At 39.2% G+C, this 24,997-nt stretch overlaps 1 protein-coding gene across 3 annotated transcripts in view; it reads right to left on the bottom strand.

Moving 5' to 3' along the window:
* Positions 1–24,997, bottom strand: part of FCHSD2 (FCH and double SH3 domains 2) — a 338,593-nt gene that overhangs the window by 100,361 nt on the left and 213,235 nt on the right. For all 3 annotated transcript variants that reach the window (XM_011953051.1, XM_011953052.1, XM_011953053.1), the window contains one exon: positions 10,589–10,711. In XM_011953051.1, the coding sequence (XP_011808441.1) occupies positions 10,589–10,711 (123 nt within the window). The remainder of the gene's footprint in view (positions 1–10,588; positions 10,712–24,997) is intronic.

Here is a 24,997-nt window from a genome sequence, read left to right as displayed (position 1 = left end):
CTTTCCCACGCCTGGGAAAGACACAGGTCAACTGCGCAGCCGCAACCCGACCTCCGAGGAGAAAAACCGGAACCCGCCTAGCCACGACTACCGCCGGCCCCCAACCCGCCTATGTCCCGCCCACTGCCCTCCCACTCCCAGGCCCAGGACATAAAAGCCGCTCCCGGCGGGCATGCTGCACGCACTTCCTCAGCCCCCACTCCTGTCGGGACTGCAGGAACTCCGCCCGAGAACTCCACCGGGCGACTCTCTCGGCTTCCTTTGCTGGAGGCCGACAGACCTCACCCTCCACACCTTCTTCCCTGAAGCTAGGTGACCAAAAAAAATAAATTTGCAGTTTTGCTCCTAGCCTTGCCTACTCGCTGGTCCTTTAATACTCGCCCTGGTGTGCCTGGAAAGCAAATCAGTTTCCTGGAAAGCAAATCAGTTCAGTTTCCTGGAAAGCAAATCAGTGGAGTCTTCAGGTTTTTCAAAATATAAGCCTGTATCATCTGTAAAGAATAATAATTTGACTTCTTCCTTTCCACTTTGGATGCTCTTTCTTTCTTTCATCTGACTGCCATAGCTAGGACTTCTAGTATTATGTTGAACAACAGTGGTAAAGTGGGCATCCTTATCATGTTCCAGATCTTAGAGGAAAGGCATTCAGTTTTTCTCCATTCAGTATGATACTCATTGTGGGTCTGCTATAAGTGGCTTTTATTGTGTTGAAATATGTTCCCTCTATACCCAACTTACTGAAGGGTTTTATCATAAGGGAATGTTAAATTTTATCAAATGCTTTTTCAGCATCAATTGAAATGATCATACAGTTTTTGCCCTTCATTCTGTTGAAACGATATATCATGCAGAGTGATGTGTGTATATTGAACCATCCTTGCATTCTTGGGATACATTCCACTTGGTCATGATGAATAATCTTTTTAATGCGTTGTTGAATTCAGTTTGCTAGTATTTTGTTGAGGATTTCTGCATTAATGTTCATCAGGGATACTGGCTTGGTTTTATTTTTTGATGTGTCTTTGTCTGATGTTGGTATCCGGGTAATGCTGGCCTCAGAGAATGAGATGGGAAGTATTCCCTCCTCCTCTATTTTTTGGAATTGTTTGAGTAAAATTGGTATTAGTTCTTCTTTAAATATTTGGTAAAATTTTGCCACAAAGCCACCCAGTTCTAGGCTTTTCCTTGCTCAGAGACTTTCTATTACAGCTCTGATTTTGTTACTTGTTTTTTCGTCTCTTCAGGTTTTGAATTTCTTCATCGCTCGACCTTGGTAGGTATATTAGTCCATTCTCACAATGCTATAATGAACTACCTGAGACTGGGTAATTTATAAAGAACAGCAGTTTAATTGACCCATGGTTCTGCAGGCTGTACAGGAAGCATGGCTGCAGAGGCTTCCGGAAACTTATAATTATGGCAGAAGGCAAAAGGGAAGCAGCTTCGTCTTACATGGCAGGAGCAGGAGGAAAAGAGAGAAGGGGGAGGTGCTACACACTTTTAAACAACCAGATCTCGTGAGGACTCACTCACTACCAAGAGAACAGCAAGGGGGAAGTCCACCCCTGTGATCCAATTACCTCCCACTGGCCCCTCCTCCAACACTGGGGATTATTATAATTTGATGAGATTTGGGTGGGGACACAAATCCAAACCACACTGGTAAGTTGCATGCATCCAGGAATTTATCCTTTTTTTTTTTTTTTGAGACAGAGTCTCGGTCTGTTGCCCAGGATAAAGTGCAGTAGTGCAATCTTGGCTCACTGCAACCTCTGCCTTCCTGGATCAAATGATTCTCACACCTCAGCCTCCTGAGCAGCTGTGATTTCAGGCATGTGCCACTACACTCGGATAATTTTTGTATAGTAGAGACAGGGTTTTGCCATGTTGGCCAGGCTGATCTCAAACTCCTGGCCTGAAGTGATCCACCCACCTTAGCCTCCTAAAGTGCTGTGACTACATGTGTGAGCCATCGCACCCAGCCCTGTTTATCCATTTCTTCTGAGTTTTCCAATTTATTGGCATGTATTGTTCATAGTAGCCTCTAATGATCCTCTGAATTTCTATGGTATTGGTTGTAATGTCTCCTTTTTCACTTCTCATTTTATTTATTTGGTTATTCTCTCTTTTTTTCCTCACTAGTCTGGCTAAAGGTTTGCTGATTTTCAACAGTCAAGCTGAGAGCCAAATCACGAATGGACTCCCTTTCACAACTGACAAACAAACAAACAAACCCAAAAAACAAAAACCTAGAAATACAGCTAATGAGGGAAGTGAAGGACCTCTAAAAGGAGAACTACAAACCACTGCTGCTCAAATAAATTAGAGATGATACAAACAAATGAAAAAACATTCTATGCTCATGGATAGGAAGAATCAATATCATAAAAATGGCCATACTGCCCTAAGCTATTTATTTATTTATTTATTTATTTATTTATTTATTTCAGACGGAGTCTCACTCTGTCACCCAGGCTAGAGTGCAGTGGCACAATCTCAGCTCGCTGCAACCTGCGCTTCCTGGGTTCAAGTGATTCTCCTGCCTCAGTCTCCTGAGTAGCTGGGACTACAGGCATGTGCCACCACCACGCCCGACTAATTTTTGTATTTTTAGTAGAGATGGGGTTTCACCATGTTGGCCAGGCTGATCTTGAACTCCTGACCTCAAGTGATCTGTCCACCTTGGCCTCCCAAAGTGCTGGGATTACAGGTGTGAGTCAGGTGCCCAGCCTGCCCTAAGCAATTTATAGATTCAATGCTATTCCCATTAAAGTACCATCAACATTCTTTGCAGAACTAGAAAAAACTATTTTAAAATTCATATGAAACCAAAAAAGAGTCTAAATAGCCAAGGCACTCCTAAGCAAAAAGAACAAAGCTAGAGGCATCACACTACTCAACTTCAAACTATAACACAGGGCCATAGCAACCAAACAGCATGGTACTAGTACAAGATCAGACACATAGACCAATGAAACAGAACAGAGAACCCAGAAATAAGACTGCACCCCTAAAACCACCTAATCTTCAACAAACCTGACAAAAAGCAATGGGGAAAGGATTCCCTATTTAATAAATGGTGCTGGGATAACTGGCTAGCCATATGCAGAAAATTGAAACTGGATCCCTTCCTTACACCACATACAAAAGTTAACTCAAGATGGACTAAAGACTTAAATGTAAAACCCAAAACTATAAAAACCCTAGAGGAAAACCTAGGCAATACCATTCAGGACATAGGCATGGGCAAAGATTTCATGATGAAGATGCCTAAAGCAATTGCAGCAGAAGCAAAAATTGACAAATGGGATCTAATAAAACTTAAGAGCTTCTGCACAGCAAAATAAACTATCAACAGAGTAAAAACGCATCCTACAGAATGGGAATTTTTTTTTTTTCAAACTAAGCATCTGACAAAGGTCTAATACCTAGCATCTATAAGGAACTAAGTTTACAAGAAAGGACATTCAAAAGTGGGCAAAGGACATGAAAAAGTGGGCAAAGGACATGAACAGACACTTTTGAAAATAAGACATACATACAGCCAGCAATCATATGAAAAAAACTCAACATCACTGATCATTACAGAAATGCAAATCAAAACCACAATGAGATACCATCTCACACCAGTCAGAATGGCTTTTATTAAAATGTCAAATAAAAGAAGATGCTGTCAAAGTTGTGGAGAAAAAGGAACACTTTTGCACTGTTGGTGGGAGCGTAAATTAGTTCAACCTTCGTGGAAGACAAGGTGGCAATTCCTCAAAGACCTAGAGACAGAAAAACCATTTGACCCAGCAATTCTATTACTGAGTATATCCCCAAAGGAATATAAATTGTTCTGTTATAAAGACATATGCCTGCTTATGTTCATTGCAGCACCATTCACAATAGCAGAGACATGGAATAAACCTAAATGCCCGCCAATGATAGACTGGATATAGAAAATGTGGTACATGGCTGGGTGTGGTGGCTCATGCCTGTAATCCCAGCACTTTGGCCAAGGTGGGCGGATAACCTGAGGTCAGGAGTTTGAAACCATCCTGGCCAACAAGGCAAAACCCCATCTCTACAAAAATACAAAAATTAGCCGGGTGCAGTGGTGGGCGCCTATAATCCCAGCTATTTGGGAGGCTGAGGCAGGAAAATCGCTTGAACCCGGGAGGCAGAGGTTATACTGAGCCAAGATCATGCCATTGCACTCCAGCCTGGGTGACAGAGCAAGACTCTGCCTCAAAAACAAAAAGCAAAAAACAAAAAAAAGAAAAGAAAAGAAAAGAAAATGTGGTACATATACACCACAGAACACTATGCAGCCATAAAAAAAGAATGAGATCATGTCTTCTGCAGGAACATAAATGGAGCTGGAGGCCATTATCCTTAGCAAACTAATGTAGAAACAGAAAAGCAAATACCACATGCTCTCATTTATAAGTGGGAGCTAAATTATGAGAACATATGGGAACAATGCACACTGGGGCCTACCAGAGGGTGGAGGGTGGAGGGTGGGAGGAGGGAGAGAATCAGGAAAAATAACTAAGGGGTGCTAGGCTTAATATGTGGGTGATGAAATAATGTGTACCAAACCCTCCATGACACAAGTTTACCTAGTAATCTGCACATCCTGCACATGTACCCCTGAAATTAAAATTAAAGGGAAAGAAAGGTTTATCAATTTTGTTAATCTTTTCAAAAAACTAGCTTTTCATTTCATTGGCCTTTTGGTACACAACTTTTTTTTTTTTTTTTTTTTAAAGAGACAAGGTCTCGCACCGTCGCCCAGGCTGGAGTATAGTAGCTTGATCATAGCCTGCTGTAGCCTCCAATTCCTGGGCTCAAGTAACTCTTCCACTTTGGCCTCCCGAGTAGCGGGGACAACAGGTATGCACCACCATGCCTGGCTAATTTTTAAAATCTTTTTGTAGAGATAGGGTCTCGCTATGTTGCCTAGGCTGCTCTTGAACTCCTTACCTCAAGCAATCCCCCCACCTTGGCCTTCCAAACTATTGGGATTACAAGCATCAGCCACTGTGCCCAGCCTCCTTTGTTCACTTTTAAATTGGGTTGTCTCTGATGTTGACTTGTAAGAGTTCTTTGTATATTCTGAATATGAAATTTTTATCAGATAGGTGATGTGCAAATATCTTCTCTCATCATTTGGGTTGATTTCACATTCTTAATAATATCCTTTGATGCACAAAAGGATTTTAATTTGATACAGTCTAATTATCAATGTTTTCTTTTGTTACTTGTGCTTTCAATGTCAAATCTGAGAACGTACTGCCAAATCAAGGTCATAAAGATCTACCTCTATGTCTTCTCTTATAGGTTAGATCATTGATCCATTTTGAGTTAATTTTGTGAGGTAGGGGTTCACAACTTCATTGAACTTCATTTTTTTTTTTTTTGAAACAGTCTTGCTCTGTCGCCCAGGCTGGAGTGCAGTGGTACAATCTCAGCTCACTGCAACCTCCACCTTTTGGGTTCAAGTGATTCTCCTGCCTCAGCCTCCCAAGCAGCTGGGACTACAGGTGCCCACCACCACGCTCAGCCAATTTTCATATTTTTAGTAGAGATGGGGTTTCACCATATTGGCCAGGCTGGTCTCGAACGCCTGATCTCATGATCCACCCACCTCGGCCTCTCAAAGTGTTGGGATTACAGGTGTGAGCCACCACGCCTGGCCTGAACTTCATTCTTTTGCATGTGGCTATCCAGCAGTCCCAAAACCTTTTTCTGAAGAGAATATTCTTTCTCTACTGAATAGTCATGGCACCTTTGTTGCAAATCAATTGACCATAGATGTTCAGGTTTATTTCTGAACTCTCAATTCTATTTCATTGGTCTATATGTCTATACTTATGTCCATATCACACTATCTTTACTACTGTAACTTTATAGTAAGTTATGAAATTGGGAAGCGTGAGTCCTCCCAACTTTATTTTTCCTTTTCAACATTGTTTAGACTATTCATGGTCCCTTGTAGTTCCATATTAATTAGAGGATTGGGCTGGGTGCGGTGGCTCACGCCTGTAATCCCAGCACTTTGGCAGACCAAGATGGGCGGATCACTTGACATCAGGAGTTCAAGATCAGCCTGGCTAACACGACGAAACCCCATCTTGACTAAAAATACAAAAAAATTAGCCAGGCGTGGTCGCATATGCCTGTAATTCCAGCTACTTGGGAGGCTGAGGCACGAGAATTGCTTGAACCTGGGAGGTCCTGGAGGTTGCAGTGAGCTGAGCTCATGTCTAGCCTGGGTGACACAGTGAGACCCTGTCTCAAATTAAAAAAAAAAAAAAAATTGAGGACTGGCTTTTCCATTTCTGCAAAAAAGGCCATTGGAATTTTGATAGGGACTACATTGAATCTGTAGATCATTTTGGGGAATATTACAATATTAGCAACATAAAATCTCCCAATCCATGAACATTTATTATATGCATTTATATCTTTTATTTCTTTCAGCAATGTTTTATAGTTTTCAATGTACAGGTCTTTAACTCCTTTGGTTAAATTTATTCCTAGATAGTTTATTATTTGAGTATTATTGCAGTTGAAATTATTTTCTTAACTTTCTTTTTGGATCATTCATTGATGGAATATAGAGATGCAACTGATTTTTGTGTTTTTATCTTATATGTTGCTAAGTGTATTAAGTCTATTAGTGTTTTTTTAATGGATTCTCTGAGAGTTTATAAATATAATCATGTCATCTGCAAAGAGAGGTAATTTTAATTCTTCTTTTTCAATTTGAATGCCTTTTATTTCTTTTTCTCACTGAAATTGCTCTGGCTAGGACTTCCAGTACAATGGTTAATAGCAGTGGTGAAAATAGGTATCCTTGTCTTGTTCCTGATACCAGTAGGGAAAACTTTCAGTCTTTCATTATTGAATACGATATTGGTTGTGGGGTTTTCACAAATGCTATCCTGTTATATAAGTTCCCTTCTATTCTAGTTTGCTGAGTGCTTATCACAAAAAAGTACTGAATTTTGTCAAGTCTTTTTCTGCGTCTATTGAAATGATCATGAAGTTTTTTCCTTCCTTTTGTCTACTTTTTTTGGGTTAGACTTCAAAGTATTAAGAACAGTAACATTAGACAATTTAATTTTCAAATAAATGTAGAATAAATAAAATTGTTTCTGAAAATAACAATTTTCAGAAAATTGTTATTTTCTGAATTCTTTTTTTAAATTTATTTTCTGAATTCTTAAATGAACTTTGTTATTAATTAGTTTCCTTATCGAGACAAAAAGCAAGCACACACAAACAGATTATAAAGGCCAGTAGAGCTATCTTTGGAGTTACTATCCTAGAGAAAACACCTATGACAACATTTGCTTCAGTTACATATACAAAGCATTTCATAAAATATTAAGAAGAAAAGCAAGCTTCATAAATAATTAAAGTTTAACAAAAGCTCCTAGGGCCATCTGTTCCCATTTAGGGGATGAATAATATAGAAAGCACTTTAACATTTACAGTATGTTGGATGAATTACCACCAAAATATCTTTGGGAATATGTCACATTTTGAACAAGGTAATAATGATATAAAATAAAAAAATCTAAAAAGTGTCAAACTTCCCTTTAGGTTGCTTTCAGCAGCATAGCAAGAGTAGTATAACAAGCTCTTCATAACAGAAAAGCACATGGCATAAAACTTGTAGGCCTCTTCCGGTACAAGTCAGAACAAAAGGGCACATCTCCTAGACACATTATTCTTATTAAATTTTTATTCCTACCACTTTCAACTTAAATGTAAGAGCATCTCATTTATTTCTCATTTCTGGGGAGTGAGACACTTATATGAGTGAATGCAGAAAATGAAAGTTTATCTCTTTATGTGTCTAAACTAGTTCATAAATTCTTAATTCATTTTCTATTAAAATAATACAAGCTAAAGAGAATATAGTAGAAGAGCATGGAAAGCACTATGTGTGAGTGTGTAACCTCAGGCCAGGCCACATAAACTTCTGAGTCCAATTTCCTCCATGTAAAATGAATATGGTAATGGCAACCTCATGGGATTCAAAATATACCCCATGCTAAAAGTCTTAAATTGTTAAGTGTGTGTAAAATATTAGCTATCTGTTATGACTATGTTTCCTGTTTTATAAACTAAGGGTAGTGTATCCAGTCCAACTTATTCTTGAAAAAAAACATTTCAAAGAATTTTGCTAGAAGATAACCTCTCTGATAAAATTAGAATAAATGTAATTGGATTAAAAATACAATTTATAATAAAATTAGAAATAAAAATGTCACCCTATCACATATTCCAACTGAATGGAAACTGCAAAACTCATTTCTAAATAATCATGGGTTAATAAGGAGAAAAAAACAGAAATAATAACAAAAGCCCTACATATCACAGAACGCAGTTCAAGCAGAAAAGCACTTTTTTTTTTAAGCTTTAAACAAATTTACTTAAAAACAAGAAAGGCTAAAAATATAGGATCTAAATAGAAAAAGAAGTTTGAGAAAGAACAATAACATAAACTGTAAGAAAGTAGAAAGAAATAATGAATATAAAGGCAAAAATTAAGGAAATAGAAACAACACTGAGAAGCAGAATAAAGGTCATTTTATCTGGTTCTTGGCAAAGATTAATAAAATAGACCAGTGAGTCTGATCAAAATAAGACGGACAGCATAAACAATATTAAAAACAAAAACAGAGACAATTCTAGAAGCAAACAAGTTTTTTTTGTTTTGTTTTGTTTTTTTTTTTTTTGAGACGGAGTCTCACTCAGTTGCCCAGGCTGGAGTGCAATGGCGCAATCTTGGCTCACTGCAAGCTCCACCTCCCGGGTTCACGCCATTCTCCTGCCTCAACCTCCCAAGTAGCTGGGACTACAGGCGCTCGCTGCCGCGCCCGGCTAATTTTTTGCATTTTAAGTGGAGACGGGGTTTCACTGTGTTAGCCAGGATGGTCTCGATCTCCTGACCTTGTGATCCGCCCGCCTCGGCCTCCCAAAGTGCTGGGATTACAGGCGTGAGCCACCACGCCCAGCGAAGCAAACAAGTTTATGACATCAAATCTGATAAATGAAATGGACAATTGTCTAGGAAAATTGGACATTTTAATGAAATGGATAATGGTCTAGGAAAATGTAAGTTACCCAAATATACTGAAAAAGAAACAGAAAACCTAAATGGACAAATAAACATAAAAAATTTAATCATGGCTAGGCATGGTGGCTCATGCCTGTAATCCCAGCACTTTGGGAGGTGAGGAGGGTGGACCAATTGAGGCCAGGACTTCAAGACCAGCCTGACCAATATGGTGAAACCTTGTCTCTACTAAAAATAACAACAACAACAACAATAACAAAATTGTTCACTAGTCAAAAATCAACCACTTTATAGAGGGAACAAAGATAAGATGTTTTTCATAGACTTTTCCCCCAACATTCTTTTCTGAAGAATTCAAATATATATGCATTAAAATCAAACAAATTATACAGTAAATACTTATATACATACTATATAGATTCTTCAATTAACATTTTACATTTTCCTTTTTTTCTTAGATTTTGGGGGGTAACAATATAAGAAAACAGATATATGACAGGACTTCAAAGCACCAAGCTAATGATTTTTGTATTTCCATATCAACCTAGCATTTTTAACACTTTTCTAAACACAGAATTGAGAGCTCTGGTACAGTGAAAACAAGAATATATGCACAAGAGGCATTCAGGATGAAGAGTCTGTGCTTTTCCTTCCTGTCTTTGGACACTGTCATGTGAAAATGGATATCCTGATCCCTCTCCTAAAAGTATTAGCCAGTCCTCACTCTCCCTGACAAAAAAAAAAAAAGAACTGAACTGGACCTTTTAAAGTAGCAGCTATGAAATGCATATTTTTAAAAAATGCATTCCTTTAGTCAGGAAACATTTATTGTGCATTTAACTTGTCAGATAAAAAACATTTACTAACCACAGGAACAATTTATCTTCCAATGGATAGTTTCACAACTGCAAAACATTTTAATCTATCAAATCTTGAAGAAAAGTCATTACATTTATTTTCTCTGCATACAATGTGACATGTCAGCAAACTTGATGGATCTCAACACTTTTAAATGAAAAGACTGCTATCAAAGAATTACAGCATATAGATAATAGGGCTTAATTTGAAAAAAAAAAAACGAACAAACCAAGACATTGTTGTTTTTATAACAATTACAAAACGCTCCTTTTCCCTTTGTGCTCTTTCAATACTCTTTGTACTGACACATGACCTGTTGTTTCCCCCATGTGAGCAGAGTGTATTTAAACTTTGAGGAGAATATAAAACGTTTAAACCCTTCTCAAAGGCAATGCACATGGCAATGGGCCAATGTTCTAAGCTACCTTGTATCATCACCTCTCTTTTTGCCCTTGGTGCCATCTTCACCAACTCATCACCAAGGAGAACAGAATCTCCTCCAACTTTGTTAGAAGGAATGCTGTTACCAGGAAATTTGTCTGTTAATGCATTCTTCTAATATCACTGGTACCTTCATTTTCTTTGTATGCAGAAATACTTTAGCTCCTAAGTTGGATAATACTACACGTTGCACTAAAGGTAACTTACCTTGCTGGAGTTTTCTAATAAAAACTGGAACGTGTTCTGCACAGCTTGACATGTTTCTAGCTCAGTACGGCTGAAGGTTATTAAATAATCCTTGAGATGATCATATACATTTCCATCAAGAGCCTGTAATAGAGGAGTAAATAAAAGCAAAAAAAATTATAGTAAAGCTTTGACACGATAACTTCTGTCTATGAGAAAAGTAGGTATGTTCACTTTAAAATCTATTATTATTAATAAATGAACAAAAGATACAGATTGTAAGTAAATATGAACAGTTAACAATCACTTGAGAAAATGTTGAATCTCTCTAATAAACAGGAACTAAAAGAGGTAAGATCCAATATTGGTAAAGCTGTGGGAAAACAGGACATAACTTAGAGACAAAATGCGTGGGTTCTGATCTTTGCTCATCTGCTTAGGTGTAGGAGTTAAGTGAAATAATAAATGTGAAAGGATGCAGGTGCAGTGCCTGGAAAAGAGTAGACACTTTATAATAATTTCCTCCATTTTCCTCCTATCATTATTGGTAGGATTACACATTGGTATACGTATATTTACTAAACAGCAGTGACAGAAAAAACATAATAGAAATATTAAAAAAGGAAAAGCGGGGCCGGGCACGGTGGCTCACGCCTGTAATCCCAGCACTTTGGGAGGCCGAGGCGTGCGGATCACAAGGTCAGGAGATCGAGACCATCCTGGTGAACACGGTGAAACCCCGTCTCTACTAAAAATACAAAAGAATTAGCCAGGTGTGGTGGCGGGTGCCTGTAGTGCCAGCTTCTCGGGAGGCTGAGGCAGGAGAGCTGCTTGAACCCGGGAGGCGGAGGTTGCAGTAAGCCGAGTTTGTGCCACTGAACTCCAGCTCTGGGTGACAGAGCAAGACTCAGTCTCGGTAAATAAATAAATAAATAAATAAATAAATAAATAAATAAATAAATAAGGTTGTCTTTTTGTTGTTGGGTTGTAAGACTCCTTTACATATTCTGGATACTAGATTCTTACAACATGTATTATTTACAAATATTTTCTCCCATTTTGTGGGCTGTCTTTTCACTTTCTTGAAAGTTTCTTTTGATGTACAAAAGTTTTACTTTAAAAAAAATGAGATAAGGTCTTTTCATGTTTCCAAGGCTGGACTCAAACTTCTGGGCTCCAGTAATCCGTCTGTCTTAGCCTTCCAAATAGCTGGGACCATAGGCACTCACCACTGCATCCGGCTTATAAGTTTTAAATTTTGATGCAGGCTAACTTAGCTATTTTTCTTTTTTTTTTCTTTTCTTGAGACAGTCTTGCTCTGTCCCCCAGGCTACAGTGCAGTGGCACTCGGCTCACTGCAAGCTCTGCCTCCTGGGTTCACACCATTCTCCTGCCTCAGTCTCCCGAGTAGCTGGGACTCCAGATGCCTGCCACCACGCCTGGCTGTTGGTTTTTTTTTTTTTTTTTTGTATTTTTGTATTTTTAGTAGAGATGGGGTTTCACCGTGTTAGCCAGGATAGTCTCGATCTCCTGACCTCGTGATCCGCCCACCTTGGCCTCCCAAAGTGCTGGGATTACAGATGTGAGCCACCACGCCTGGCCCAGCTATTTTTCTTTTGTTGCTTCTGTGTTGGTATTATATCTAAGAATCCTCAATGGAAGTCTTCCATTGTATCTTATGTTTGGCTGTTCCATTAAACTTTTACTATGTTTTTTTTTTTTAAATACACAAATTCTGTGCCAAAAGCACTGAGTAATAAAGCTGCACCTTCTATAATGCTTACACCACTAGATGACACCACGGAGCACTTCAAATTTAGGCACTGCAAATATTTTTACTATGATTTCCATGTAATTATGTAACATCACCAGAGACACTGCTAGTGTTAAGTCTGAATAAATTTCCTATATCAGGACATACTTTTCCTGAACTTGTTTAGAAAAAGAAACATATAACATCTTCTGATATAAGGTTTCTGCCTTAGAAATGGTCTTGGTGGACAATCATAACATGATTATGCTTTGGCAGGAAACCATTGGAGTATTTTATTTGAGTAGAGCAAATGGTAATACAGGCATCATGAGCTCAAAAAATAAATAAATAAATAAAATAAGGCATGGATTTTAAGGTGAACCAAATACCCACACAGTTTCTATTACCTCAGTAAAACATAAACAGTATCCACTGTGCCTGGGCTCTGTGCTAGCTGTATGGGTCTGAGTGAGAGGGAGGAAAAAAGTTGAAAAAAAAAGTACCAAAGTTCTGCTGGTACTTCTGTTTTTGACCTTACTATAATCAGGATTATTTCTGATTATAGATATTTCTCACTAAAGGCAATGTACTATTAATTTTGATAGAAGTATATCACAAATCAGGAATTATACTTTCACTCAGCTTCTTAAATCCTACTTAAAAAATTCTAGCTGGGTACGGTGACATGTGCCTATGATCTCAACTACTTGGGAGGCTGAGGCAGGAAGGCTGTTTGAGCCCAAGAGTTTGAATCTGCAGTGATCTATGATCGTGCCATTGCACCCCAGTCTGGGCAACAGAGCGGGACCCTATCTTTAAAATAAATAAATAAATAAATAAATAAATAAATTTCTAAACACTTTATAAAGACATTTAAGAAGTAATTTGTTGTTATAGTATATTTCACTTCAGCAATAAAACATATATTATCTCATCATGAGATAATAACTGAAGCAGGTATCCCAGGGTCCACCAGTAGACACGATTATCGAAATGGCTGCCAAAGCCTTACCAAAGTGATGGCAGTGGCTGCTGCCATCATGCTGGCTACAGCAGGGAAGTACTGCTGGGGTTGCACACTCCATGGAGCCAGTGGCTCCGGAGCCCTGCTCCTTCTGAGTTGGGATGGGAGCTCCCCAGGTACCACTGCAGTTGCCCAAACTGCAGCTGCAGACCCTGGCCTCCTGGTCTACAGAGCAGGCAGGAGCTCCACCCTCCTGAGAGGGGCTACAGCTGCCCAAACTGCAGCTGTGGATCCGAGCTTCCCTGTGCTCCCAGAGGAGGGCCGGGAAGGGTCCCCTGCCCCTGTCCCTTGCTGGCTTGGGGATGTCTGTTCCTGCTGCCTGGCCTCTCTCTTCTCCTGGAGCCCACTCCAATTAGCAGGGTTGGGACTGAGCCCCAGGGTCTTGAATAGCAGCAGGAGGCAGAGTCCTAGGCAGAAGAGGGTGGGTTCCCAGTAAGGCCCCACCTTCAGGCCAGGGAGGGCCTGAAGACTGGGGGTTGGACTGCCAGTCCGGCAGACCAGAGTGGGGACTGGTGGTCCCTCTTCTGGGCCTTCCCATGGCTGCCCATAGACCAATCCACACACACTTCCCCCATTCTGAGGTCCATAAAAGCCCTGGGCTCAGCCAGAGCAGGGCAGAGGATGGCCAGAGGAAGAAGAGGGCAGAGAGAGGATGGGACTATCAGTTGCAGAGAGGAGTATTCTCTCTGCTAATAGCTGGAGACGACGGGACAGCCAGCTGCAGAGAGGAGCACTCTCTCCATTGAAAGCTGCAGAGACAACCTGCCAGCAGAGAGGAGCTACTCTCTCTGCTGAGAGCGTCAGAGACCTGCAGAGACATCCAAATGACTTGCCTGTGGAGAAAAGCCACCCTCTCCAGGGCTACCTCTCTGCTGAGACCTTACACTCCAAGGGACGATATGCCTACAGGGAGGAGCTATCCACTCCTCTGAGCTGTTCTAACAATAAATAAAACTCTTCTTTATCCTTCACTTGTCTGCCTACCTCATACTTCCTGGACACAGGACAAGAACTCGGGCAAAGGTGCCATGGCCACAGAGGTTTCTAGCCAGAAAAACTGGTACCTCAAAGATCCCGTAACAAAAGGAGGTTGATTAGATATACTGAACTTTTGTTGATAGTTTTGAATTTGATGTAGAAGCATCTTTCTTCACTTACGTTGGCAGAATATCAATCAGAATTATACAGATGTGCATTATTTAACATAAAAGAGTTAAAAAATGGCAATTTGGTGCACTAGTAGTACCTAACTACTTATATGAAAAAGATGTACTTCCAACAGGGGATTTGAACCATTCTTTTAAAAAAGGTAAATCTCTACTTAATAGTAATAAATCCTAACAATTCACAAGCACAAAACAAATGTATTTCAGTCCTGCCCTCTCTTCTTTTCTGGGTAGGCAAAAAACTCTGTAAGCCTTTAAGAGTAAGGAAGATCCTTCAGATATGAGCTGCCTTCCATTTTCTAAGGTCTAACTAAACCAGATGTTCTCAACTTTAAGTATGCCTAAGAATCACTGCAGAGCTTATAAAAGCACAGATTGTTTCAGGGCAGTGAGGCTATTCCGTATACTACAATGGTGGATACATGTCATTATACATTTGTCTAAACTGATAATGTACAATACAAAGAATGAACCCTAATGTAAACTATGAATTTGGGGTGATGATGATGGTGTCAATGTATGTTCATCAACTGTAACAAATGTGCCACTCTGATGGGGGATGCTGATAGTGGGAGGAATTGTATGTAGGGGAAGGGAGTGTAAGGGAAATCTCTGTACCTTCTGTTGAATTTTGCTGTGGAACTAAAACTGCTCTAAAGTCTGCTTAAAAAAACAGAAACACAAATTGCTGGGCCCCACCCAGAGTCTCTGATTCAGCAGGCTGAACGTGGGCCCTAAGAGTCTGCATTTTCTAACAACTTGCCACTGGCCTGGAACCATACTTTGAAAATTACTGGACTGCACAGTTACTTTAGCTGACTAGGTTGAGCATTTATGTGGACTTAGATTCCACTCTGGAAGTAGAGTGGCTGCAGGCAGAGAAGCCTACCATCCTGAATAGGGTCAAGAGCACCAATAGGTACTGTTACTGTAGATGGATCAGCAGCTGTTTTCAACTGGGAATCATGCTCTACTTCAGATGCCAGATAGGAAAGAGCTTGAGCTCTGAAATCAGTTGGATGTGGGTTAGAATCCCAGAGCTTTTACTTACTTTATCATGTTGATGGTCTTCTCATTTATAATTAGGGAAAGTGGGAGTACCACATACTCTACAGGACATAGTGAAGATTAAATAAGGTAAAGGATGTGGTACAACGTTAGTCTTTCTTGCCTTGCTTTAAAATCATCAATGCATTGGCCACATATTGATAATGGTTAAAGCTGGGTAATGAGTACATGGGGGTTATTATACTGCCCTTTTTTTTTCTTCAGTGTATGTTGGAAATTTTTCATAAAAAAGCATAAAGAAAACCTGAATATCATATTAGGGAAAAAATTCCACAAAATTTTTTTCAGTGGCTCCCACTGTATATTTTGCAAAGTAGAAATTCTTCAGTAGGCATTGAAGATTCTTTACAATCTGGTCCCAACATAACTGTCTCATCAGCACCATCTCTCATCACTGTTCTCTGCATTATACTCTACATCCCAACTATACTGAGTCATTTTGGAAAATGACATTCACTTTCATGTTTCCAATGAAGTTCCTCTCTTGGCCTAGAATGTCCTTCCCCCATTCTCTTCCACTTAAATACTTAAATGATAATAATAACGATGGTTAACACAGGCAACTAACATTTGCCAATGGCTTACCAAGTTCCCGGTGCTTTACAAAACTGATTCAACTAGCTCTTCCTTAGCGTTATCACAATATTCTTCTATGTTCTATATGGGTATTATTGCAAATAATGGATTGAATCTTATTTAAGTAGGTGAGAGGAGGCCCAAGTGATCAGAAACCTTTTTCAATGGAGATTAATCTTAAAATATCTTTTTCAGCTATTCAACACCCAGAATTCCCTGAATTTTAATTACCACCTTTGCAAGGCTGTGATACTTATTAACCTGCACATGAACTCATTTTCTGGTGGGTAAGATAGCTGGAGGCCTTCTGGCCTGGGTGGATTACTGCTAGTGTGCATAGAGCTAATGCAGGAGATACAAAAATTAAGAAACAGTTGGAATTCAAAGCACAGGAAGTGGATGAAAACCCTATGATTTGCTCCAGCCCCCTGCCTTAAACTGCAATTGTCTGAACCAATGACGGCATCTAGAGATGGAGTTCAAAGCAATTCTAGATAGTACTGTCTCAACATGGTTTGTAATTAGAAGGCAGATCGCATAAATATTTATATGCAATTTGATTAAAAAGCCAATGATTAGAATAAAAATAGTCACAAAATAGAACCAAAGAGCTTGAAAACGCTTTTTACAAACTCCCCATCATAATATTTAAAACACTATATTAAAACCGTTTATACACATGTCAGATTTTCCCAAAAGACCCTTAATTCCTTAAGAACAGGTAGCACTTTCTTCCTTTTATCCTATCCTTAGCAGAGAAGGCCTCTAATAAATGATTATTGAAATGAATCAAACTGAGAAGGGTCTGAGCTACAAAAGCAGACCCCAGTTGTATAAGAGGGAAAGTACCAAAGAAACATTTTGAGAGTGAAGTAGAGAATGAGGCATTTATCTTAACTGGGTCACCTTTATTATGATGAAAAAAATAATACATTGTGAAAGTTAATTATAAAAATTGGGTCATTCTTGTCATATCCAACTAAATCAATTGAGAGGCCAGGAGGAAAAAGCAGTTAGGGCATATAATGTTGCTTCATGAATGTAATTCTCTGCAAGCCCATTGCTGAAACTGCCTGTGGTAACCTGAAACCAGTACTATCTAATAGCTACTGAAACAATCTGCTGTGACTCTAAGAATAACTACCCACTTCTGTCACTCACCAATCAGAGCTTGCCAGCTCCCCAAAACTTTACTAGTGCCAACCTTCTCTTTGTTCTTTGAACATAATGAAGATCACCCAATCTGTGTGCATGTCCCAAAATGCAATTCTTGTTTTCCAAATAAAACATTTTTAATTTAGAGGTTCATGTCTGTATTTTCTTTGACTTCAACAATGTCATTGGCTGGCATGGTGGCTCACACCTGTAATCCCAGTACTTTGGGATCAGGCGGATCACCTGAGGACAGGAGTTTGTGACCAGCCTCACCAACAAGGTAAAACCCTATCTCTACAATACAAGAATTAGCTGGGCGTGGTGGTGCCCATCCGTAGTCCCAACTATTTGGGAGGCTGATGCATGAGAATTGCTAGAACCTGGGAGGGAGGCTACAGTAAGCCAAGATCGTGCCACTGCACTCCAGCCTGGGTGAGACAGCGAGACTCTGTCTCAAAAACAAAACAACAAAATGTAACTATTCAGACTGACACAACTTTTTAATTTTTAAAAGGTAGCAAGGGTTGAGGAGGAGGGAGGGATGGCTAAAGGGTATGAAAAAATAGAATAAGACCTACTATTTGATAGCATAATAGGGTGACTATAGTCAATCATAATTGTACATTTTAAAATAACTTAGAGTGTAATTTGATTGTAACTCAAGTGACAAATGCTTGAGGAGATGGATACCCCACTCCCCATGATGTGCTTATTTCACACTGCATGCCTGTATCAAAACATCTCATGTGCCTCACAAATATATATATATATACACCTACTACGTACCCACAAAAATTAATTTTTTTTTTTGAAAGGGAGTCTTGCTGTGTCACCTAGACTGGAGTGCAGTGGTGCAATCAGGGCTCACTGCAACAACCTCTGCCTCCCAGATTCAAGTGATTCTCCTGTCTCAGCCTCCTGAATAGCTGGTATTATAGGTTTGCACCACCATGCACAACTAATTTATTTATTTTTTAAATTTTTTATTTATTTATTTTTTAGTAGAGATGAGGTTTCACCATGTTCATGGGTTAGGCTGGTCTCAAGCTCCAGACCTCAAGTGATCCATCTGCCTCAGCCTCCTAAAGTGCTGGGACTACAGGTGTGAGCCACCATGCTTGGCCTTAAATTTTTTTTTTAATAAAATAAAAAATTTAAAAAACAATTAAAAAAAATTTCTAATTTTTAAAAATCTTCTGGCCATGCATGGTGGCTCACGCCCGTAATCCCAGCACTTCTGGAGGCCGAGGTGGGTGGATCACGAGGTCAGGAGCTTGAGACCAGCCTGGCCAAGATGGTGAAACCCCATCTCTACTAAAAATGCAAAAATTAGCCAGGCGCAGTGGCAGGCACCTGTAATCCCAGCTACTCGGGAGGTTGAGTTAGGAGAATTGCTTGAACCCGGGAGGTAGAGCTTGCACTGAGCCGAGATCGCGCCACTGCACTCTAGTCTGGGTGACAGAGCAAGACTCTGTCTCAAAAAAACAAAAACCTCTTCTTACATCTTGCATAACAGTATCCAACAAACAGCTATCAAATACAATTGCACAGACAAACAGACAAGATCAGGTGGCTATGCATATATTCTTCACAAGATCTTGCAATAGCTTCTGGGTCAATGTTCTTGTTTCGTTGTTGTTGTTTTAAATTTTTATCAGACTGACTTATATTTTGACTAGACACTACTTCCCTCCTCTGACTTTCAAACCTGTGCATCAAACTGCCTCTTAGACTGAATCATTCTCTTTTCCACCTGCTTTTCTTTTTGGGTTCCTCAGTGTATGATGCCACTATTCACTTGCCTGCCTGTGGCAGAAACCTGGAAGTCAAGATTTACTTTTCCCTCTGTCTTATCCCCCACATACTGTTAATTACCAAATCTTACTGATTCCACTCCTTAAATATTAATCAAACCCAACCCCTCCTCCTGATCTCCACAGCGACTCCCCTCTGGTCATCTTGTCTCATCCGGATTATTGCAGCAATCTCCTGTTGCCGTGCATCCAACTCTCCCTCTTACCAACTAATTTCCACACTGCAGCTAGGAGGATTTTTCTAAATTGTGTATTTTACTTGACTGCTCTACACTGTTCACTGGCTACCCATCACATCTAGGAAAAGGCTTTTAAAAAAATCATTATGGACCACATTATCTGAACTTGGCATACCTCTTCAGCTTCTTCGCTTATTACTCACTCCCCATTCTCCTTCCCTATTACACTTTCTCTACAATGCACAGTTTTTGGCTTCTCCAATATTCCTTTTTTGCCTCTGAGCTTTCACACAGCCTTTTCTTCTGCCTTGACTACTCTCTGCTTTCTCTCCTGTGGTCTGGCTCACTCTTATCAGTCTCAGTATCTTCACTTAATCATCTACTTGGATATCTCTGTTGTCTTTTTGCTTCATAACTCCTGATCATAGCATACAACCTCATGTTAGTGATATTTGTTTGTATATCCCTCTTTCTGTTTAAGTTCCATAAAGGGAGGCATCAGATCTGTTTACCATTCCATCTTCTGTGTTGAGTATAGAGTTTGGCATACTGGTAGTGCTCAATAAATATCTGTTCAATAAATAACACCAATCGGAATTCACATGATTACAAAAACTGAATAAACCTATACTTGAGCCCCATGACTGAGAAATCTAATGATATTACCTAACATTTATAAAACTGTATACAAGTTCAAGGAGTAAGTGATTTCACAAAACTCTAATTCAGTAATTTTCAAATATTTTCAGTAGTGGCATCTTTTTATGTGGAATTCCAAGACATAAAATATATATAACCTTGTAAGCCTTCTTTCTTCTAGCAACAGATCCTGCTCTCCTGACCTCAGGGATAAACTTGCAGGGTAGGCAGATATGCAAGACAGAACCTCAAACCACTGTCCTCTGCCCCTAATTACTGGGTGGAGGTGGTCCCTTGACCTAAATTAGGTCATCCCTGGGATAGAGGTTGAAAGATTAGTCCAAAATGGCCTCTCCTTCCCGCCAAATGGTTATTCTTCCTAGCAAGCAGATAGTGCCTATCTGTAGTGGGAAAGAATTAAACCAACTCCCAGAGAAAAGCAGTGATGAGAAATTTGGCAAAGTGAAGATGGGAATGGTGGACAGAGGACAGGGACAGTGTCCTTGAATTGGGTAGTTCTTGAGCAAGCACTATCTCATCCTTTCTGTGATTTGGTTACCTGAGCCAACAAATTCCTCTGTTTTGCCTAAGCTACTTTGATTGGGTCATTGTTATTTGCAATCAAAAGACTTTTTACTAAAGAGTAATCAATGATACCCAACTTATATTAGCCATATCCAAATTGTGTCTTTTGGTTGCATTGTAAGGAAAAAAAGTTGACTCACATGGACAATTAATTGCAAGTAATAATAATTCAATTGCTTGCCTTACTATTCCTGGTTCTCTTCAATTAAATAGATCTCAAAGCTTAAAGTAGACAATTTTCATGTCAAAGCTGAATTGCAAATACAACCCAAAAGTTGCATACATTTCTTACAAATTCAAAGTAAAGTAAAAACTATTTGTTGCCGGGTACAGTGGCTCATGCCTGTAATTCCAACACTTTTGGAGGCTTAGGTGGGTGTATCACTTGAGCCCAGGAGTTCAAGACTAACTTGGGCAATACAGCAAGACCCCATCTCTACAAAGAATACAAAAATTAGCCAGGTGTGGTGGTATGTGGCTGTAGTCCCAGCTATTCAGGAGGCTGAGGTAGGAGGACTGCCTGAGCCCGGGAGGTTGAGGCTGCAGTAAGCCATGAACACGCCACTGCACTCCAGCCTGGGCAACAGAGTAAGACGCTGTCTCAAAAAAAAACAAAAACAAAAACAAAAAAACAAAACAGAGCTATTTAAAGCTTACAACAAATCATAAAAGTATCATAACAATAACAGTTTGAGAAGGGCATGCATGATGAAGATGCATCTGTACCTTGTCTAGCATTTTACATTTAAATGAGCAAAGCACAAGAATGTTCTTATAGTACACTTGTTTAAGTGAACAGATACGCACAAATTTCAATTCAAAGAGACCTGTGTGAAGAGCCATGCTTTTTTGTTTGTTTGTGAGACGGAGTCTTACTCTGTCGCCCAGGCTGGTGTGCAGTGGCACTATCTCGGCACACTACAACCTCCACCTCCCAGGTTCAAGAGATTCTCCTGGCTCAGCCTCCCGAGTCGCTGGGATTACAGGTGCACACCACCACACCTGGCCAATTTTTGTATTTTTTAAAGTAGAGACGAGGTTTCACTATGTTGGCCAGGCTGGTCTCAAACTCCTGACCTCAGGTAATCCACTTGCCTCGGCCTCCCAAAGTGCTGGAATTATAGGCATGAGCTGCTGCCCTTGGCCGTAAATTTCTTAATCAATGATAGAATTCACATATGTATGCTCAGAAATGGCAGGATAAGCATTCTTTCAAGGTTTATATAAATGTGAGTTAATCCGGCAGTATGAACTCCTTGGTGGTCTCCAATATGCAAAAACTTGGTAAGTAATTTATCCAAACATACTTTAAAAAAATAGCCAAACTTTTTGACTATTTGATACAAATTTCTAGGGGAATAATTCTGTAATAATTGAGAAACTGAGAAACCATGGGACCTTTGACCAGCCATATGTTTTAATGACTCAGCAATGTTTTTAAACAATTGAATTTGAATGCCTTTAAGCAGCCACGTTCTTTCCAGGTAGCTATTAGGCCACACAGTCCCTTACACATTACCTCTGCCCTCTTTATTCATTTGACCTACTTGATCCCTAAAATTAGTTGAGTTCGGAACCCCAACTCCCAAACTCGTAATGTTAAATACTCAAAATAGTGAAGAAGAAAAAAAAAGAAATATTCTAAGGACAAATTCAGAAACTTAGAAATCTGGAATGCTCCACCGAACATTTATTTTACAGTAAAGTGTAAATGTCCCAGAACTTGTTTGAAGAAGAAGATTATGATGAATTAGGAGGGAAAAGGGGTCATTTTCCTAAGCATTTGATGTAATTTCCCCTAAAGGAAGAACTTTAAACAGTCCCCTCCTTATTTAGATCCAGGAAGGGTACAGATTCTTTAGCAATAAAGTTATGCTGAAATCCCTTGAGTTTTCTTAATGCAGCCTAGAAAAACAAACTCTTCTTTTCTGAGAGCAATGGGCATTTCTAAAATAGCCTTTGGTAAAAGTCAAGGATATAAATATGAAGATGATGATAAATGTGAGCTGTCTTAAAATTAAATCATGAAATTCTACAGTCTTTCTTTGCTGATATTGGAAGAAAACACTGATTGCCTCTTGCTTTTGTTTATCTTTTTCAGAAGACCCCAAGCTACACCTAATCAGGTTAAAAAGAGAAAGGAGCTTTTTACAAATTTAAAGAAATCAAAACAAGTACTGGGCTGTATTTACATTACTGTAAATATCTTAATATGTAGTTGAATTTGTCAATTGATACAAAGTAAAATCAGAAACATATCACCTAATTTTTTATGTGGTTGTTTTTATATGTGGTTGTTTTATTTAAAAGCACTGAGTTACTTTAGGTTACTTCAGGTTCTGTGAAAGAGGAAACAAATAAGGCAGTTTATGTTTGTAAATTACAAAACCAGGAAAGGAAAATTTCAATGCTGTTTTTCTGTAAAGTTTGTGTTATCCTCTTGCACTCCTACTAGCACTACTAGCAAAGTCAGATGCCTGAAAAAGGTCTGCTGTACTACTTATGCTCACCTAGTTGTGAGTGTGCTAAAACCACATAATATTTAGGTTGCCATCTCAAAACAGCATGGGCAGTAGAAAACTTTGAACCACATATACTTTCATTCAAACCCCAGTTCTACCACTCACTAGCAACCATCACTCTGGGAAGACATTGACCATTCTTGAGCTTTCCATTCCTTATCTGACAGAATCATAAGAGTATGGTATGTGTAAATGGTGGTTATTAAAATAATAGGGCTTAACCATTTCTATATTCTACCAGAGAATTTCATCTGTCTCCCTTGTAAGACTATAGTAAGGAATTTTGGTGACAGACTTGGTTTTTCAGTCTGACTCTATTATGTACTTGAGCAGTAGAAATGCTCTAAGTCTGTTATCTTAACTATAAAATAATTAAAACATAGTATCTTTTTAAGAGGTCTGTTAAATCAGTATTTTCTATGTACCATTTTAATTCCCTTGTTTCTTTTACTAGATAATTTGGCATGGTTGCCTGGGAATTACCAGTGTGATTTTATCAAACTCAAGAATCTCGACCAGGCGCCATGGCTCATGCCTGTAATCCCAGTACTTTGGAAGGCCAAGATGGGAGGCTTGCTTGAGGCCAGGAGTTGGAGACCAGCCTGGTCAACATAGCAAGACTCCATCTCTAATTTAGAAAAGAAATAAAAATTTTTAAAAAAGAATCTCAATTGACTGACCTTTAAATTCAGATTCCCCCTTCTGCCAACTTAACTTTGCTGCTGAACACTTTTAGTATATCTTTATTTCAGTTATTGTATTTTTAACTCCAGAATTTCTATTTGATTCCTTTTCATAATTTGTATCTCTTTGATGATATTCTTTATTTGGTGAGATATCATTCTCATACTTTCCTTCAGTTCTTCAGACATGGTTTCCTTAGCTCTTTGATATATATTAAAATTAGGCAATTTAAAATCTTTGTCTAGTAAGTCCAATGTGTGGACTTCCTTGGAGACAGTTTCCCTTGTCTCCTTTTTTTCCTATGTATGGGCTATATATTCCCATTTCTTTACATGCTTCATAATCTTGTTAAAAATTAAACATTTAAATAGCAGATTTCTGCTCTCCAACCATGCCATCCGATAGCAAAGAGGAGTTCTTCCTTAGCGGTGGTCCTGATAAAGAACAGAATATGAACACAGTTGCACAGCTGGAGGAAGATAGAGCCAGAGGACCAAAGGCTTGATGAAGGAACTCTTAAGGCTTTTGGGGAAACTAAAATAGAAGTTTAGATATTTAGGTATCTAAATCAGAAAAATGTACATATTAGACAGTAAATAGGACAGCTGCAAATAAAAAAATTCTTGGCATTTCAGTTTAGTCTGAGAATTTTCCTATATTCATCTTTTGGCCATGTTACTTAAATGGTCTCTTTTGTGTGCATTTTTGACATCAAAGTATTGAACTGACAGAAAGCATTTAGCACAAAGAAATATAAAGCCTTAGTGTTAGTTCAGGAAACAATATCTCTGATGCTGGCCAATTCAAGTATTCCTTACATTGACATTTTAGGGAAGAGTTAATATACATTTCATGGACATATGGGACCATTAACGGAAAGGCAAGATCTGATCTCTTTAGATGTTTCCATTGCTCTCTTCTAAAATAACAACTGGCAGTTGCACTAAACATGGCGTGATCCTTTACAAGACAGCCTCTAACTGGAACAATCTCACATGTATGGTATACTCACAAATGACAGCTAAATTTCTTTTTTAATTTCTTTTATTATTTTTTTTTTGAGATGGAGTCTTGCTCTGTTGCCAGGCTGGAGTGCAGTGGCACCATCTTGGCTCACTGCAACCTCCGCGTCCTGGGTTCAAGTGATTCTCCTGCCTCAGCCTCTCGAGTAGCTGAGACTACAGGTGTGTGCCACCATGCCCAGCTAATTTTTGTATTTTTAGTAGAGATGGGGTTTCACCATGTTGGCCAGGATGGTCTCAATC

The sequence above is a fragment of the Colobus angolensis genome, unplaced genomic scaffold (genome assembly GCF_000951035.1).
Source record: "Colobus angolensis palliatus isolate OR3802 unplaced genomic scaffold, Cang.pa_1.0 Scaffold355, whole genome shotgun sequence".
Taxonomy (NCBI): domain Eukaryota; kingdom Metazoa; phylum Chordata; class Mammalia; order Primates; family Cercopithecidae; genus Colobus; species Colobus angolensis.
The sequence above is the reverse complement of the archived record's forward strand: the minus strand, read 5'-3'. Positions and strand labels throughout refer to the sequence as shown.